Source organism: Mus caroli, chromosome 9, assembly GCF_900094665.2.
Source record: "Mus caroli chromosome 9, CAROLI_EIJ_v1.1, whole genome shotgun sequence".
NCBI classification, from domain to species: Eukaryota; Metazoa; Chordata; class Mammalia; order Rodentia; family Muridae; genus Mus; species Mus caroli.
This window is the reverse complement of record NC_034578.1, coordinates 101,168,435-101,188,288: the sequence shown is the minus strand read 5'-3', so window position 1 is coordinate 101,188,288 and position 19,854 is coordinate 101,168,435. Positions and strand designations below refer to the sequence as shown.

Genomic DNA, 19,854 nt, shown 5'->3' with positions numbered 1-19,854 from the left:
CTTTCATTCTCAACGGTATCAGCTGTAGGCAGAGAGACTGCCTCAGTTGGTTTCCCTTCATTGATGCAGAGGACTCCTTAAAGAAACAATTTCAAGTAAAATAAATTAGCTACAAACATAGAATACCCAGGGCTTTCAAACACATTAGTTAAGATTCCTTTGTCTATGGAGCACAGGGCATTGGACTGAGCTTTGCCTTGCGGGCAGCAATGGCACAGTGGAGGGAGCATTGGATTGGGGCCTCTGCGACTGGAAACACTCAGCCTTGCCGAGCCTCATATGTTCCTCTGTGAGAAGGGGTGGAAATTCCTATGAGCTTCACATACATGCTTTAGGGAGCCAGGGAAATAGTGACTATGAAATGACCTGGAGAGGTGTAAACAGAAGGACCTGGGCAAGCCTGTGTGTGTGCTGAGGTTAGCAAGCATGTAGGGAAAACCTGGGAGTCTGGCTTCCTTCTGGGATGTTCTCAGCCAGCATCATTTCTGGATCACTTATAATAAATTGTCCCATTGTAAATAGAACAATGACAAGGATAAAAATGTCATCTGTGGCTGGGGACACAGCTTAGTTGGTAAAGTGCTTGCCACAAAAGCACAAGGAACCAAGTTAGCATCCCCAGTAACCTTTTATTATTATTTTTAAAATCTGGTACAGTAATATGAGCCAACCATCCCAGCACCAAGGAGTCAGAGACTGGAGGAAGCCCAGAGCTCACTTGTTAGCCAGTCTAGCTGAATCAGTGAACTCTAGGTTCAGTCTCAAATACGATGGCGACCAATGGGGGAAGACACCCAGGACTGGCCTCTGGCCTCTCTGTAAACACACACACACACACACACACACACACACACACACACACACACTCAGTGCCAATTAGCATTGACCTATAAAATTAGGTGTGTAGTTTGCTGGTCACAGAATCAGGAGTGTAGCTAGGCAGCCTGCTGCCAGAACCTGTGAGATTTAACTGCAGAGCCCCAAAGTCTCACAGCAGGATTCCAGTGCAGTTGGAGTGAGACCCCAGCAAAGCTTGTTCAAGACCTGGGTTCAGCGGAGTCCACTGCTATCCCCTCCCACTATGGCACCTCAGGAATTTGTTCTCCTCTAGAGACCTGCTCACACTTCTGTATTTCATGCCATCTTTACCATCATGGGTCCTGGAGGCTACGTTGGTTTGAGTGGTACCCCTTGTACCAGAAACTGCCCCCTCTCATGCATGCTGGTCCACCTATAAGTTACGTTCTTACACAGGCACATGGATGCCCTTGCTGGCCATCCCTGTCCATGAAGCCACTCAGAATCCCATGCCGAGAGGAGCCCTGAACCTCCAACCTTGGTGCTTGAGGGTGAGATCTTTCCAGCTAGTTAGAGAGAAACCAGTTGGAAGGGCAACCTATGCGAGACTCTTCTGTATTTCTGTGGGTGGCAGTGCCCACCCTATACCTGCAGTGGGCTGGGAGACGTAGTCCTGGCTGGCAGAAGCTCACCTGAGACCTCACCATGATCTGGGTCTTGGTTCTGCTGAATGTCTGCGAGTGCCCAGCCAGGGACCTGGGTGGCTCCTTGGTAGGATTTTGTTGTAGAAAATATTTTTTCTCCTGTCTCTTTAGCTGGATCCTGCTTGGTGCCATGAAGTACAGACCTGGAGAAAGTTGCTTTTTTGTTGTTTTGGGTCAAAAATCTGTTCCTTGCTTTGCTGTTCACTTTGCAGCTAACACTGTGAGTTTCAGGACCCTTCAAACAAACTTCACATTCAGTGAGACACTGGCTTCACTACTGGTCCTTTTCTTTGTCCTAACAATATTTATTTTTTCAATGTGTGTATCATATCCACATACGTTTATTGAGTCTTGGATATACAGAATTGGATTGATCTTCACCCCCCACCCATCCCACATTCTCACCCATGGGTCTTTGTAAGATGCTGTTTATTAATAAGCCACAAACATCTACTCATTAAAACTGGGGTTTTAATGATGAGTTCCCATGCTCCTAGACCACACATCTACAAAACCACTCTTTTGACCTTAGGTTTACTATCCCCATGCTTAAAAAAAATAGTTTATGTTTCAAGGCAGTTTAGAATTCCATCAAGTTGAGCTGAGGGTACAGGGGTCTCTGGAAGACCTTTCTGGTTCAGGCACAGACCTTTCCCAGGATTGCTTCAGAGCATCTGTTACAACTGATGACTCCAGCTACCATGGCACCTCATCACTCAGAAGCCATAGTTTACACTAGGACTCACTCTTGGGTCTTACATTCCATGGGTCTAGCCAAGTTTAGAGTGGCATTTGTCTGCTCTCACAATATCACGAAACTCAACAACCCTAAGACACGCTCTACAGTCATCCCGTTTGCCATTAGCTGCTCCTCCCTGGTGGCCACTGACCTTTCAATCACCTCGTAATTTCCCAGAACATGATACAGTTAGAATAGCACACTAGGCTGCTTTTTTTAGTGGGCTTTTTCTTGTTAGAAATGAACATTTGTTTCCTCTGTGTCTTTTCATGACCCCATCTCTAGTTTTTTGTTTGTTTGTTTGTTTGTTTTTCCGTGATGAATAATGTTCTCTTACCAAAAGGCCCCCAATTCCATAGCTCTTTTACCAGACACCACTGTTGCGTCTGGGTTTTGGCAGTTGTGACTGATGTTGCTGTATTATCCAGGGACAGGTTTTCCATTCAGACTGGGACAAAGACTGCAGCAAATACCTGAGTCTTGATAGAAGTACTCTCAGTCTCAGCTCCGAGCCTTCATTTTACTTGAGTACTTCCTGCTTTATTCCTGTTACCATATTTGAAAGCACTAAATGCCTGTGTGATTTTTTTCTATTTTAAAGTAACTTGATATTGTACTTTTGTGTTATTTTGAAATGCATTTCTAATACATCATCATACTTGATTAAAAATGATTCATCAGCATCATCTATTTCCAAAACCCAAAGATTCAATTGTATATAAAATTGATCAAATGAAAGCTATGAAAATATAAATTAATAAGCAAAGAGCTACTGTTGCATCCCTAATTGTCATAACTTTAAAGTCCTGATAGGTGTCAGAGAGGATTCGGAGCACTGAAACTCTGGCACCTGTTGCAGGGAGGGAGGACAGCACTGTCAGAGAGCCAGCTCGAAGGCCTATCATAAACCTGAAGACACCTACCCCAGACTCCCTCTGCCACTGGTAGACACATACCTAACAGCACAAACTGGTGTTGTTTTAATAGAAAAGTATCAAGCTTAGGCAAATATCTCTCATGCTGGAAAAGGATTAACAAGCTATTTGGTGTAAATACAGAGACCAACATGCAAAAATGTAAAATGAGCGATTGTAGCATTTGTAATATAAATCAATCCCAAAATTCACAATAATGAAAAAGGATGTAAAAGAGCATGCACAGTATAAGCCTGTTCATTTACAGTCGAAGACCAAAGCTTAGTACATTTTTACATGATTTACAGACATTTCTCTCTCCACCTACTGAGATATAAAGAAAACACTAACAGCTGGATGTCTAGATGAAGAATAGGCAGTTATATATCCAATCATGGTCCTGGACCAGGGAGATAGAAGTGCTTGATATAAAAACATAAAGACCTAAATTCTGATCTCTAGACCCCATATAAAAGCCAGGAAGCAGTGATTCAAGCCTTAATCTCAGGACTGAGAGGGAGGAGGAGAGGGGGAAAAGGTGGGAGGGGGAGAGAGGAGAGAGAGGGCAGAGCTGGGGAGGGCGGATAGGCAGGAGAGTGGAGAGAGGGGAGATGGGGAAGAAGTGAGAGTGGCAGAGGGAGAGGAACCCCTGCTGGGTAGCCAATCTAGTCAGTCAGTGAGCCCCACTCGCTGGCAGACTCTCACAAGGTTGAGTGCCATTGTGGAAGACACCCACTGTTGACATTGACTTCTGGCCTACACACACACACACACACACACACACACACACACACACACACACACACACTTCATTGCTTTATCTTGTGGCTTTTTTGTAAACTTGAGATTTTTCCAAAACCAAAAAGATAAAGAAGAGGTCATTGGTCAGACAGTGTTAACGTATGTTGTTTCAAAGCACAAGCATAAAGTGATTTTTAAAAAAATGATTAGCAAAATTTTGGGTGGTACTAACTGGAGAGGGAGAAGCATGGAGGGGGTGGAAGCCTAATGGAAGCTTCCCAGGGGTGGGCTCTTCATCCTGGTGAACACATGTGCCTTTCCCTTTCTTAAACTCCAGAGATAAATTCTACACTTTTCCCTGCATGGATATTTCACAAGAGGAAAAAGGTATATACATTATGATGAGAAAAAATTATTTCAAAGAAAAATTGCTATTCACATGCAGACATGGTGATCTTTTAAAGTTGATTTGGGGCTCCCAAGATGGCTCAGCAGGCAAAGGCACTTGCCTGATGTCCAGTTTCCAGGACCCTCATGGTGGAAGGAGAGAACCAACTGCTGCAAGCTGTCCCCTGACCAGCACCTTTGTGATAGTGTATAGTGCATCTCCCTTCACATGCACAAATAAATGAAAAAGAAATAAAACTAGTTTTACTTTGTAACAAGAAGTGCAAATAAAGTGGCTTTTACATGAACTCAATTAAGCGAAAGGTGCCCGCCATATACTAAGCTGTGAGGCTGTCTCTAATCTGACACAGTGTTGCTTTTGAGTCTTGAGTGGCTGGCTATCAGGTCTCCGGAGTACTGCACATCACATACCCCATACATCAGCAGATGCCTGGAGCGTGCAGCTTAAGATGTCACCACGAGGGAAGTTCGGATGAAAGTTTTATAATTACCCGAGTGTATGCAACTTGTATTGTTTGCATATGCATTTTTCCTGTTTATAGTGGCTTCTTCTGATTTCCTCATTGGGATTCCAGTGTTTCTGATGAAACTTTCAAAGGCAAGAAAAAAGTGGCCAGCGATTTATATTCTCAAATTGACGTTTTAGAAAATTGTATTCATTTATTTTGTGTGTGTGCTCACATGTCATCATGAGGTGTGGATACTTTTACTCTAATCATTTTTAATGGTTACCCTAAAGTTTGTAAAATTTATTTACAGCCGACCCAAATTGCTTTCTGGTAACACTGCGCTGCTTCCTAAGTAAGGAAATGCCTTATGCAGACAAAGCAATCCTGACTCCTTTCTCTATTTTAACACTACCATTGTCCATGTTTACATTTACATAAGTATGCATAAACACATCTGAGCATATGGAATCAATACATCATTATTATTTTGAGCAAACCGCCATCTGTCCGGGCAATTCTCTAGTGCTGGCTTTTTCTTTGTGTAGCTTGGAACTGTGCCATTCACCGGCTGTAGAAATTTTTTTACTATGGCTTCAAAGTGGAAACTGATAACTAATCCTTTACCGCCAACAACAGATTCCTTCCCGCACTTCTTGTCTGAAAGCTTTTGTTTGCATTTTCACATATAGAGAAATGATTGATAATTAACACACATACAGTCTTACAAGGTTAACCATTATGTGTGTCGAGAAGGTAAAAACTCCCCAGTAAGTTAGCCACAGTCCTCGAGTTGTATATTGAACATCTAGACTTACCCATTCTACGCATGTGTGGATTTAGTCTTTGACATGGGCTTCCCTGTTTCCTCCTCTCCCCCAGCAGCCTTCCTCCTCCTCCTCCTCTTCTCCCCCCTTAAAATCTTTTGTTTTAAGATTCCTCCTATAAATGAGACCATGCATCTTTTCTTTCTGTGTCTGGCTTATTTCTTTTAATATCACCACCCAATGACAGAATCTCCCTTCCTCTGAAAAGTAGTTTTCTTATACATATAACGTTATATATAAATCCATCACACTTAAAAAAAAAATCACCCCTCAGCAGCTGCCTAAGTTGCTCCCATATCTTACACTGTTATGAACAATGCTTCAGTAAGCATGGGCTTGAAGATGTTGTGCCCACGGGGTGCTCTCACTCCCTGGGGTGTATTCCCCAAGGAGGCATTACTGGGGTTCTATGTTTAACTTCTTTGCGGGCCCCTGTACTGCTTTCCACAATGGCTGTACTGATGTGTGTTCCCACCAACCCTGTATATGGTTTCTTTGGTCACTGTGACCATCACTCACCTCTTATTTTGGTGACAGCCACACTAATAGGTGGGAGGTGACATCTCCTTGAGTTCGGATTTGCATTTTCCTGAAGATTGGTGATTTTGTTTTTTGTTTTGTTTTTGTTTTTTTAAATCATGTACCTGGTGGCCATTTTTATTATCTGGAGAAAATTGTCTATCCAGTACCTGGTCCGATTGGCACATTTTATAACCAGGTTGTCTGTTCTGCTGTTACCAGCAGTCTCTAGGCTCTCAGATAGTGAGCTGTGCATTTGTTATTCTTGTCTTAACTCCTTACAAGTATATGGCTGGCAATACTTCCCCTCTCTTTGAAAGCAGTCTCTGCACTCTTTTGGCTGCAGCTTCAGTTCAGTGCACTGCAATTAATTTGTTTTTGCTTTTGAAGGCTGAACTTTTGATATGGTTGCCAAGCACCATTGCCCAGGCCACCGTCATGATAACTTCCCCCACGGTTTCTTCTAGCTTTGTGGCTTCAGGTCTGCTAATAGGATCTATCATTTCAAGTTGAGTTCTGTGTGCTAAAGGTCCAATTTCATTGTTTACCATGTGGATGGCTCATTTCCCCAGATCATTTATTTAAAAAGTCGATCCTTTTCTTGTTATGTCTTTTTTCCCACTTCTCCTTCATATTTTTTTTGGGGGGTGGGGGTGGGGAGAGTGTGTTTAGTGCTGAGATTTAAACTCGGCTCACCATGTTTGTGCATCAAGAACTCTTACCCACCCAGGCATCTCTCTGCCCCTCTTCTCCATCCTTGAAGGACAACTTTGCAGAATGGTCCTCCCAACTCTTGAGATATTTTTACCTTGCTCTCGTCCTGCTCCCGTGGTGTACTGACTAGTTTTATGTCAAATCGATATAAGCTGAAGTCATCTGAGAGGAGGAAGCCTTAATTGAGAAAATGCCTGCATAACATATAGCAAGACTGTAAGGCATTTTCTTTATTAGTGGTTGATCAGGGAGGGCCCAGCCCATTGTGTATGGGGCCACCCTTGGGCTGGTGGTCCTGGGTTCTATAAGAAAGTAGGCTGAGCAAGGCCTGGGGAACAAACCAGTAAGTGGCATCCCTCCATAGCCACTGCATCAGCTTCTGCCTCCAGGTCCCTGCCCTGCCTGAGTTCCTGTCTTGACTTCCTTCAGTCATGAACCGTGATTCGGAAGCTTAAGATGAATAAACCCCTTCTTCCCCAAGTTTCTTTAGTCGTGGTGTTTTATCACAGCAGCCATAACCCTGGCCAGGACATGGTTTGCAAGAAAGTTTCAGGAGTGTTTTAATCTTTCTTCCTTTATGGGTGAAAAAAAATTACCCCTTAGGTTCCTTTCAAGGTAACCTCTTTACCTTTAGTTTTTCTGAAAGTTAAGAAATAGCATTCTAGTGTGGCGTTTGGCATTCATTATGCTTGGTATGTTCTCTGTACTTCCGGTGCTGTCCCTTATTTACTCTGTCACCAATCTGGGGGACATCCTCGCCATCACTTTAAATAGTTTTCTGTTCCTTGTTCTGGTGTTTTCCCTTCTGTAGTCATGTAATCCTCCTCTTCCTCTTCCTTATCCTCTTCCCCCCTCCTCCTACTCCTCTTCTTTCTCTTCTCCTCTTGTCATTTGGCCTTTGCAGTTGGGGGGTTTCTGCAGAGATAACTGCATGCTCAGAGATTCTCTCCTCCCGCAGGACCAGTCTAATTAGCCCGATCCAGCACTCTGTTCCCACGAAGTGTTCTGTTTCCCGGCAGAGGCTTCTGCGCCTTCACTGGAGTTGAAGAGTGTGGTGCATGGCTCAGCTTTTCTTCTCTGCTATCTACACTTGCAAATTCCTGGGCTCACTGCACTGTCCCTGTTGTATCTGAGTCTGGTTCAAATGCTTGTTGAGTCTCTGAAATTTGTGGTTTTGACCTTTCTGTTTTGACCTGTAACGTTTTCTTGCTAGTGGGATATATGGCACTGGGTAAAATTAATTTCTGTAAATATGCATTCAGTAATTTGGTGGTTGATGGAGCAGGAGAGGATATTCTGCAGTCCTGTGATAGAGAGCTTGAGCCTCCAGATGGTGAATTTAACCTGTATTACTTAGCCCTACCTCCTTAGGGAGGAGTGGGTGGTGTTGGGTCCTTACTGGCTCCCATGTGGATAGCTAACACGAGGGAGGCATATGGAGCCAAGGTTGGATATTTCCTTTTTCCCTGATGATTAGGCTTGGGAAAAAAAATCCTAGCAGGTCAGCTCTGATAAATAGTTTCTCTTAAGAGAAAACCTTATGATGAAGAAAATATTGTCTTTTGTTTTTTTGTTTTTTTGTTTTTTGTGTGTTTTTTGTTTGTTTGTTTGTTTGTTTGTTTTGTTTTGTTTTAAATTGACCAGATCTGAGATTTGTCTCTTCAAAGCTCAACTAAAATTTTAAATCATTTTTTTAGTTTACTGATTTCTGATCAGAATGTTTTGTGCTCTTGCTTCTCTTGAACTCCTGTGTTTCCAGTTTCTAAGTGGTCAGATACGACCTGGTGGATTTTCTTCTTAAAGATGCTTGATTCAGTTAAGTCCTAAAGGGTTCCAGCAGGTTTTGTTATCTCTGCTGATGTCTACCTGCCTGTCAGTCAATGTGTTTGCTGTGGGACTGGAGTGTTCTACCAGTGAGCTACATCCCTAACCTCCCTTCCCTTTGATTTATGTTTGATACAAGTTTCTTGTTAAGTTGCTCTAGCTGGCCTTAAGTGGACTCTGGGGTCTGGGCAGGCCTTGAACTTGGGATCTTTCTACTATAGTGTGTGAAGGAGGTGAGCTTGGCCTATGCTACCAGGCCTGCCACTGCTTTTGGCTTTTTATTTCGTTTTCATTGTTGGATTATAGGGATTAGGTTAAGGAACACTGAACTGCGGACCTTCTGGATGGAAGAGACAGAGGACCGATGCTTTAGATTAGGCACCTAGGGAAGAAGGGTGGCATTGTCCCATATCATGTAACAGTTTGGACAGGAGCCGAGCTTCAGTCACAAAGCATTGCACTTTTTATTTTCTCCTCTCTGCCAAACACCTCAACACAGAAAAAGTATTGATTTTGCAAAGTGACAGGTCACCTGATAACCTCGCTCCAGTGTGATCATCTTTATGAGATTCTAGGAATCATGATGTTAACTGTTAACCTCGCTTGCATGTGGTGTTCTCTTTATGGTCACCAAATCTATATCCATTCATTCACCCTCATCATGTGGATGGAGACTCAGACTGCAGCATCTTAACATAGACCTAGTCTCACATAGAACACCTCCCTTTCTTCCTTTGAGTCTGGAGGGAGTGGTAGCACCATTAAGGGTTAATCAATAGACAGATTTTTATCTTTAACACCTTGGCAAAGACCCAATGTTTCTTCCAGTAAAGCAGCTGATAATGTACTCCCTCACTTCTGAAGAAAACGCCAGTGCCTAGCGCTGATATGTCCTGCCTGCCCCGTTTAAAAATAAAACACATGACATTTATCTCAATGTTGCCAAAGTTGTTTCTACATTCCCCTGGGCTCTAAAATAGCTGCTTTGTAGATATGGCCTGGATTATGAGTTGGCTCGTGTGGGGTAGAAGTCACTCTACAGACCCTGATTCCCATCAACCTCAAGAAGATCACGTGGTCAAGTTCTGAATGCTCTGGCCAGTCTTAGAGCCAATGCTTGGTTGACTGAGCTGGCTTTGCAGCTGTAAAGGAGGCACACTTACCTTCACAGCAGGAATTTACAAAAACCTAGAATTCTGAGTGGATGTGACCCAGCAGAGCACAGATTATAGAGACCCCCACTTTTGTTTGTATTATCAGAGGCAATCAGCATTAGAGTGATACGTATGGTATTAAGGGGAAATGTGCTGTGAGTTTAAATTTTATCCTAATGACTTCAAGTCTCTCACTCATTGTATGTCTTTAAGCAATCAGATATTTTCAAAATACCCAGGAGAGAATCTGCTCATATATGGTAGTAGACCAACATTTAAATCATGGGCACTTGTGTATATTTTGGTACAATAAAAGTAAGCCCATTATTTTTGCCTTCTGTGCTTTTTTACTTGGGACTGAAGATAGGGGCAAACCCTTCACCCCTGAGCTACTGCCCAGCCCAGCCCTGCTAACACAAGCTTGGACTTAAAGATCATTTCTATTGCTTGTTTCTTCTTCTTCTTCTTCTTCTTCTTCTTCTTCTTCTTCTTCTTCTTCTTCTTCTTCTTCTTCTTCTTCTTCTTCTTCTTCTTCATCTCTCCCTCCTCTTCCTCTTCCTCCCCCTCTTCTTCCTCCTCCTCTTCTCTTCCTCCTCTTCTCCTCCTCCTCCTTCTTCCTCTCCTCCTCTCCATCTCCTCCTCCTCTTCTTCCTCCTCCTCCTTTCCCTCCTCCCTCCTCCTTATCCTCCTTATCCTTCTCTTCTTCTCTCTCTCTCTCTCACACACACACACACACACACACACACGCACACACACACACACACAGAATTTGCTTATACAAACTAGTAGAAAAATGCATATGCAGATGATATTTGCTTTGGGCTTTCTATTTTAAGGTTTAGCTCCTTTGACTGAAAAAAGGTTTGCTAAAATGGCCTCTTAGGAGTCCAGTTCCAGCCCATTCATTTCCACTTGCCTATGACTGACGACTGACATAGCTTCCAAAATGTGAATTGTCTAGACTCTTATGAAGGACTGGAACAAAGTCTCAAATTGGAGAATATCAAAGGGACAATGGAACAGGCAGGGAAATAGGGATAGAATTCCTCAGTCAAAAGTCTGTTTTCTGACTATGCAAATGCTAAGTTTGAGAGCAACCTTAAAGTGGAGTGGAGGGGCCATAGATGAATATATATTTGCGTAGCAATTAGGCTGGACATGGAGATAATAATAGTGTCTCAAAAACAGACCAGCTTGCTCTTTACTTAGTGGAGAAATGATGGGAAAAGCTCCGTGTGTTTATATTTATTTGTAATACATCTCATATTCTCTCTAACTCCATGATAGGCATTCCAGGGTAGACGGAAATGCTTTAGGCTGAGCTGGAACTGTGAGACCCTTGCTTTGTGGGGATCCAGGCAGATGGACACAAATTGAATTCCCCATTCTAAAGCATGAGAGTCCATCTTCCATACACAGCTCTATTTTCTCCTCCTCCTCCTCCTCCTCCTCCTCCTCCTCCTCTTTGGTTTAAGAATAAAGTGAAAATCATTAGAATCCACCTAATTGTCCATTAACAGATGAATGGATAATAAAAATTAAGTACATACAATATATTTACAATAGAAATACTATTCAGACCTGTAGAAAAACGAAATCACAAAGTTCACAGGAAAATGAATGGACTTGGAATGCGTAATTTTAAGCGAAGTCACAGTCTTAGAAACCTCAGGCTCTCCTTGTATGCAGAATCTAACCAATAGTATGTGTGTATGTGCAGACACATGTACATGTGGATGCCACATACCATGAAGAGAACAAGGAAGGCAACTGTTAGGGGACAAAGACGGACTGAATGGGCATTATAAACACCAGTTATAAAAAGATATGAGGCTAATTGTTTTTCTAGTTATAATTCTGTCATGGACTTTTGGGTTTGATGGTAGATAAGCATATAAAATGCATTCAATAGTGAAAGTATAAAATCCAGTGAGAAGCTGTAAAACTGTTGTTCCAAATGTCTACTCTAACTGTGTAAAAGGTCACTGAGTTGCATAGTCTTTGGGTCTGGTTAACTTAGGTGTGTGGTATTTTAAATATGCATACTTTTAAATATATAATAAAGTTTAAAGTTGAGAATTAAAAAAAAAAGAATATAGGAGAGAGATTATACCTGGGCATGTAATCTCAGCATTCTGAGGCAGAGACAGGGAGATCTCTGAGTTCAAGGTCAGCCTGAGCTACATAGTGAGACCCTGTTCCAAAATTAAAAATATGAATAAAGACATGGCAGTCATTGCCTATCTAACCAGCAGTCTTAGAACTCATCGCAATGAATTCCACGTGTCATGGTGGCGAGTAGATAGGGTGCTGCTGGACATAGGGAAAGACTAATTGGAACACAGCACATCTGGCCACTTCCATTAACTGCCCAACATCTCGTGTTTTCTCAGCATCTGACAACCAGGAAAGCGTGCCTGTGAGGGAGCCTCCCTTTCCTCCAAGGCGCCTCACAGTTTAGAAGGCCTGTGAGCCTTCGCTCTGCAATGCCCTTCACCACACGGAGTTTACTGTATAATTTTGTCTGCTGTCACCTTCGTGAGTTCTGATGCACAAATAACACTGACATGATTTTCCATGTTTGCCCTTCAGCTTTCAGGTTGGGGATTCTTCAGCCTACAATCTGAAAATGCTGCTGGTTTTGTGCCTGACGATGATTTGTTTCCACGTGTGTGTGAACCAAGATTCTGGTAAGAAGAAAGGGAAGCACTTCCTTTTCATAGTTCTTCTTATACGCACTAGCTAGCGAACGAGTGTGAGCTGCTGACGTTAGGGCGTTTGCTTCACTTTCAGTGCCAGTGAGGATGTGGGGACAAAGTTTTATCTTTTTTTGGTTACCCTGCATTCCTTGGAAACCCTGGGCTACTGATAAAATATAAGAACACAATCCTTTTGTCCTCAATTCAACCTATTCTGGGATTCCTTGGGAATTCTGTTAGGTTAAGCACTGGAAATTTCAGAATGTCTCTGTTTTTAATTGACTTGACTAAAAATGTCGCTTTAGCTAAATGTGTGGATTTGTTGCCTGCCGCTGCAGCTTGTTTGACATATGCTTATAAAAGCATGTCTGTGTTTACCCCGGCGAGAGCTCCTAGCTCTCACTGACAGTAATTGTGGTCAGTAACTCATGTCCAGTAAAATGAAGTTCAAAACACCCTCCACTCTCTCCTCTAGCCCTGCTTTGGTATAGGTGCTGGCCGACTCAGGTCCAGGACTACCTATACTGGCTTTATAGCTTCCTCTAGGATTCTAATCTTGAAACAAGTTTTGTGGAGATAAACTAGACTTTGCCCCCAAAATATCATCTGCTGTCTCTCTGAGCCTTAAGCTTAAAAGCTTAAGAAGAGTTGGTCTCCACTCCTGTGCGCGCACGCGCGCGCACACACACACACACACATTTCATAGCTTAGACATGATAAAGGACCTGGACTATCTCACTGATAATCAACCATGTGTCTTTCCTACACAAGATGTAGGTGTTTATGCATGAAGACAAAGGTCACTATGGCCATATAACAATCCTCCCTGAGCAGGGTTCGCTGGACCAACCAGCCTTCCCTTGGAAGAAGGTCCTACTGGCCTGGCCCTCTGCTCATTCTTCCCCCGAATGTTTCTGGCGCTGTAATCAAGTCAAGAGTCTCAGATTGCTGGGGATGAGGTCACTTGAAAGATGAGAAAGAACCAATTTATCCTTCGAGCTCTGGTCAGATGCTCCCAGAGGCCGAATGATGGAAGCCAGGCCTGCTTTCTTAGCAACAGCAGAAAAAGAAAAGGAAAAAAAAAACAAAAAAAACAAAAACAAAAAGAAAAAAAAAACCAAACCAAACCAAACAACCAAACAAACAAAAAACCCAGGAGCTAGTATGACTTGATAGGGATTTATCTAGTAATCATTTGTAATAAGAGGAAGTGAGGAGATAACCTGGGTATTTGCTAATTGAACCTACATGTTTTAAAGCAGAGGAGACTGGGGCTAATGAATGTTGGATAACTTAATAAAGCTCATAGAAAAAGCTGATGACAGGCAGGCTTCCTATCATATAACCCAACTGCACTGCATTTTCTCAGATAACACACACACAAGCACGTGCCACTTACCTGTCTTCCTTGATGACAAAGTGCTGAAAGCTCACAGACCAGACAAAAAGCTGTCAGTAAGAGAGTCTAGTTTAGACTATGATTTTCTATAAGGTAAAAAAATAGAATTGCAGAGCCTAGCATGGTGATAGGAACATACCCGTAATTCTAGCACTTGGGAAGTGATGGCAGGAGATCAAGAGTTCAAAGCCAGCCTGGCAAACATGAGACTATATCATTCTTTTATTCATTCATACACACACACACATTATATATATATATATATATATATATATATATATATATATATATGAATGAAAGGCCAATTCCAAGTCCTCTTCCATTGATCAGCAATCGAGGAAAGACTCCAGAGACACGCCCACAGCTTGCAAATTAATTGTTTAAAGTTCAGAAAGGTTTTTGTGTTCCAGCATAAAATATGCTTTAATAAAAACTAAGATTGTAATCCTATTTCTCACTTCAAGTTGTTTGCTACCATCACATCTTGTGTATGAGAAGATGAATTTATCAATCATGATACTCATTCATATAACATACTGAATGTAGTAGAAGTAACTTTCCTGCAGACTAAGCCAATCCTGTATATTCATGATGTCTCAAGCTTCATTAACTCAACACTTTGTAATACAAAAATAATGTTTGCAAATTCATCAGATAACCCGAGGCATCACTTAAGTGAGAATCAGTGAAAGATGCTCAGGTTTCAGAGTTCTAAAATCAATGTGATGGCGTCTGATTCAAATGAACATGTTCAATGTTTTGATGTATGTGTGCATGTGTGGGTATGTGCATGTGTGTTTGTGTGTGTGCACATGTGTGCATGTGCCCACCTCTAAAATTCCATAGAGAATACAGGAGGAAATTGCCCATTAAAGAATAAACTGCCTTTTTATTTTTTGCTGTTTTGCTTTGATAAGTTTACCTATTCCCAGTTAGCTAATTGCTTGCAAAATGTGCTCATGGTTGCAAAGCTTTCAAATGGGAAGCTGTCTAAAGCACGCGCACCAAGAAACAAACACTCCTTTTCCAGAGCAATTATATGGTGTTAAACTAACCTGTTCAATTTGTCAGGAAGGTATTAAAATTTTTTTCAAAGAAGACACTTACTCTTTATGTGTGTGGATGTGTGTAGTTGGCATTAAACATGGCAGAAAATGTATAAAACTTTTGCTGTGTTATGATTGATTCTATAGGCCCCGAGTATGCAGACGTGGTGTTTCTGGTGGACAGCTCCGATCACCTAGGGCTTAAGTCCTTTCCCCTTGTGAAAACTTTCATCCACAAGATGATCAGCAGCCTCCCCATAGAGGCCAACAAGTACCGCGTGGCCCTGGCCCAGTACAGCGATGCTCTCCACAATGAGTTCCACCTGGGCACCTTCAAGAACAGGAACCCCATGCTGAACCACCTGAAGAAGAACTTCGGGTTCATCGGTGGCTCCCTGAAGATAGGGAACGCCCTGCAGGAGGCTCACAGGACCTATTTCTCTGCTNCCANAANTGNAAGAGANAAGANACAGTNCCCNCCAATCCTGGTGGTGCTGGCTTCAGCAGAGTCTGAGGATGATGTGGAAGAGGCTTCGAAGGCCCTGCGGGAAGATGGGGTGAAAATCATCTCTGTGGGGGTGCAGAAGGCTTCTGAGGAAAACCTGAAGGCGATGGCTACCTCTCAGTTCCATTTCAATCTCAGAACTGCCAGAGACCTCAGCGTATTTGCCCCAAACATGACAGAGATCATCAAGGATGTGACTCAGTACAGGGAAGGAATGGCAGATGACATTATTGTAGAAGGTGGGTGGTCTAATTTTCTTTGTATTGTTGTGATAAGACACTGGCCAAACACAAAGTAGGGAGAAAAGGGTTTATTTTAGCTTATAGGTTTACAGTCTGTTGCGGAGGGATGTTAGGACGGAGATTCAGTCAAGGACTGAAGTAGCACCTGGAAGGATATCGCTTGCTAGCTGGCTCCCTCAAGCTTACTCATCTACCTTTCTTATATACTCGCACTTGCCTAGGGATGGTGTTGCCCACAGTGGGCCAAGTCCTCCTCCATCAATTAGCAATCAAGGAAAGGCTCCAGACACAGGCCCACAGGCCAATTTGATGGAAGCAATTCTTCTAAGTGTGTCAACATGATAACAAGATTTACCAGGACAGTGAGCTAGGCTCTGTGCATAGGACCAATGTCAAAATGATTTTGAAAAATGAAGATGGGAAGAGAATTAAAGTCCTATGAATACTCCTTTCTTCCATTGGGTGGCTTTTTCAGGTATTAAATATCTCTACATGTTCAAGAAGATACAGAGATTGTGGCCATTAAAAAAAGAGAAAGAAAGAAAAATGAATCCCATCAGCCTTGGGTTTTTTCATGGCCTATTTAACCCTGGATTTAAAAATTCTGAAAAAAAAAAAAATCCTTGCCACCCAGGTCCCTTTCAGCCACCGCCCTAGGTTGTTCTTGCTGTGGTTTTATTACTGGCTTAGTGAAAACAAATTTGGTTCTGGAGAAGCACATAGTGTAACCACAGAATGCCAAGGCCAAAGCCAACCTCTGGTTATTCAAATCCTATTCTGAAGCAAAGAATTTAAGTGGTATGCTCTGCCGCAGTGCCAAACAGCCACATGTGGCCAGAGCTGGGGGAAGTCCCCTGGTTTCTAGTCAGGTAGCCTGGAGCCCACATTGTTTATTCTGCTGTTGGATTCTGCATTAGCCTCTGTGTTCTCCACAGTCTGTTCCCTTGGTTAAATCAGCTTGAGATGGCCAACTGATAATACAGAATGCTTTCCTGTGGCAACTTTTGGAGATACGGATCTTTTCTATTAGTGTCTTTCCCAAATAATTGAAGATGCTCCCTTTAGCGTTCCTTTGCAATATTTAGGTTTGGGCTGCTGAATATAATAAAGGTGGTACCTAAATGATTTTCACATTTAATTAGTGTTTGTTGAATGAACCTGGCTCCATATTAAGTATATCATTTATTTAATATCTATGCCAACTCTATGAGGTATTTTATTTTATAAAATTATATATGTATATGTGTGTATATATAAATATACATATATATATATATATATATATATATATATATATATATATATATCCACATCATACCTCCTTTACATAGCTGAGCTCCAGTGTATATTCTATATCTCTTATGATGCTCAGTAGAGGTGGTGCTAATCCTCTTGTGATAACTATGCTAACTCATTTCTTTTTCCCCACACAGCCTGCCAAGGCCCTTCTGTGGCTGATGTGGTGTTCCTGTTGGATATGGCCATTAACGGCAGCCAGGAGGACCTAGATCATCTTAAAGCATTCCTGGGCGAAAGCGTCTCTGCCCTGGACATAAAGGAAAATTGCATGAGGGTTGGCCTGGTGACCTATAGCAATGAGACAAGGGTGATCAGCTCTCTGAGCACGGGTAACAACAAGACAGAGGTCTTGCAGCGCATACAGGATCTGTCCCCTCAAGTAGGGCAGGCCTACACTGGAGCTGCCCTCAGAAAGACTAGGAAGGAAATCTTCAGTGCACAGAGGGGCAGTCGGAAGAACCAAGGGGTCCCTCAGATTGCTGTGCTGGTGACCCACAGAGCTTCAGAAGACAACGTGACCAAGGCAGCTGTCAACCTCCGGCGGGAGGGAGTGACCATCTTTACCATGGGCATAGAGGGGGCTAACCCAGACGAGCTAGAGAAGATCGCATCCCACCCTGCGGAGCAGTTCACCTCCAAACTGGCCAACTTCTCTGAGCTGGCCACCCACAACCAGACATTCCTGAAGAAACTGCGGAACCAAATCACACACACTGTCTCTGTCTTCTCAGAACGGACTGAGACCCTCAAATCTGGTAAAGCCTCACTGGGAGAAGGCCATTCTAGAGCCTTCTTTATTCTTGTCTTTTGAGTGTTTTATATATAGAAGGGACTTGGGGGCACTGAAGGGGGTAGGCAGAATGATAATTCTGAAGTTTAAGATTAGCTGGATACTAGGAAGTCCAGCTCAGAGGACACTAAATCTACTGTAGCGTGAGCCTGGGGGAAGGGTTTCCTCCTTGGTGTGGCTTTAATTGGACCAGTTACTTCAACACAGCCTGGAATCATTTCCTAGTCTGCCTCTTTCACTGGCTTTCATTCTTTGCCTCTCCAGCTCCCCTGGTCCTCCCTGTACTTCCATTCTTACCTTTCTCTTCCTTTAACCCCAAGTCCAAATTAGAGAATAAATTAGCAACATGATTCGTATCGAAGACAGATTAACAATATATTGCCTGCACATTTTGAGAGAGAATAGATTATATATTTGCATGTACACTGTGTTTACTTTGTACATATGTACCCATAGGTGCTATACACATATTTTCATATCTATGTATATGCAAACATATTTGTATACATTATGCAGCAATTATGTATAGCTTATTTACTGTGTCACAGTGTCCTACACTCAAGGTCACTAACCACATCCCCACTGGAGCTCAGGACTAAGGGTAAGCAAGACGTGAATAATTTTCTAGGCAAGAGAACTCACATGCTCACAGTATCCTGCTACATGCCCTCTATTCCATGTTATCTTACTTTCCCTCCAAATATTATTTACTCAAGGAGAAAAACAAGCTGCAAAGGGAAATTTCTAATATTCTTATACATACACTTATCCTTATTTATGGCAAAGAATTAAGGTTATAGTCTCCAGCTATCAGAAACAACTCATTCCATCCAACTGATGCTGAGCCCCCACCAGGAAAGCAAGCTAGGAAAAGCAAGCCTAGCTAGGAAAGCAAGTCTTTGGTGCCAGGAAGTCACTTCCATCTTCCTTCTGTAGATGCTTATGATAGGCATCCTTCCCATCTGTACTCATGTCTCTCTCACATTTGCCCCAGATGCCACATTCAACTTTTTGGTTCCATTTCAGCCTGCGTGGACACAGAGGAAGCCGATATCTATCTACTCATTGATGGTTCAGGGAGCACCCAGCCCACAGACTTCCATGAAATGAAGACCTTCCTGTCAGAGGTGGTGGGCATGTTCAACATTGCTCCCCACAAGGTGCGAGTAGGGGCCGTGCAGTACGCCGACACCTGGGACTTGGAATTTGAGATCTCTAAGTATAGTAACAAGCCTGACTTGGGAAAGGCCATCGAGAACATCAGGCAGATGGGCGGGAATACCAACACGGGGGCGGCTTTGAACTTCACACTGAAGCTGCTGCAAAGAGCAAAGAAGGAGCGAGGAAGCAAAGTGCCATGTCACCTGGTGGTTCTGACCAATGGCATGTCTCGGGACAGCGTCCTGGGGCCTGCCCATAAGCTGAGAGAGGAAAACATCAGAGTGCACGCGATCGGAGTCAAGGAAGCCAACCAAACGCAGCTACGGGAGATAGCGGGAGAGGAAAAGCGAGTTTACTACGTCCATGAGTTCGATGCCTTGAGGAACATAAGGAACCAAGTGGTTCAGGAGATCTGTGCTGAAGAAGGTAGGAGGTGACATGGCTTGACCTTCGGACAGCAGTTTACAGAGGGATGCTCGCTGTTAGTCTAGATGGATGACCCACATTTCTAAGTTGAGATTGTTGACCTGTGTGGTATTTTCTCTCCAGAACAAAGCAACACCCCATTATAGTATAAATTAATATCTGAAGAATGGCAGAGATATTTGGAGGGTTTCGCTCAAATGAGAACTAATTGACCTCTCCCCACAGACTCCTGCTAAGTGTATTATTAGGTGTCAGATGTATAATACAATCAAAAGTGTTCTGAGAGGGGCATGGCTATCTGATGAACGTTTCATTTTATAAATGAACTTGTCTAAATTTCTCTGGAGCGCTGTATCAGTAATTTTACAGCCATGGCTTTTACTGCCTGAGAGTATTTGGTAACTTGTAGATACATTTCTGGCATCTTAAGTGGGGATCTCTCTTAGAAGCCAGGATGTTTGCTAACCATCTTACAGATAGACAATTCAGAGTACTGCTA

The 19,854-nt window shown here is 42.8% G+C and overlaps 1 protein-coding gene across 3 annotated transcripts in view; it reads left to right on the top strand.

Moving 5' to 3' along the window:
* The window catches only part of Col6a6 (collagen type VI alpha 6 chain), a 141,267-nt gene that overhangs the window by 27,607 nt on the left and 93,806 nt on the right, over positions 1–19,854 (top strand). For all 3 annotated transcript variants that reach the window (XM_021172618.2, XM_029481492.1, XM_029481493.1), the window contains 4 exons: positions 12,381–12,478; positions 15,080–15,676; positions 17,113–17,733; positions 18,795–19,355. In XM_021172618.2, the coding sequence (XP_021028277.1) occupies positions 12,418–12,478; positions 15,080–15,676; positions 17,113–17,733; positions 18,795–19,355 (1,840 nt within the window). In that variant the 5' untranslated portion in view covers positions 12,381–12,417. The remainder of the gene's footprint in view (positions 1–12,380; positions 12,479–15,079; positions 15,677–17,112; positions 17,734–18,794; positions 19,356–19,854) is intronic.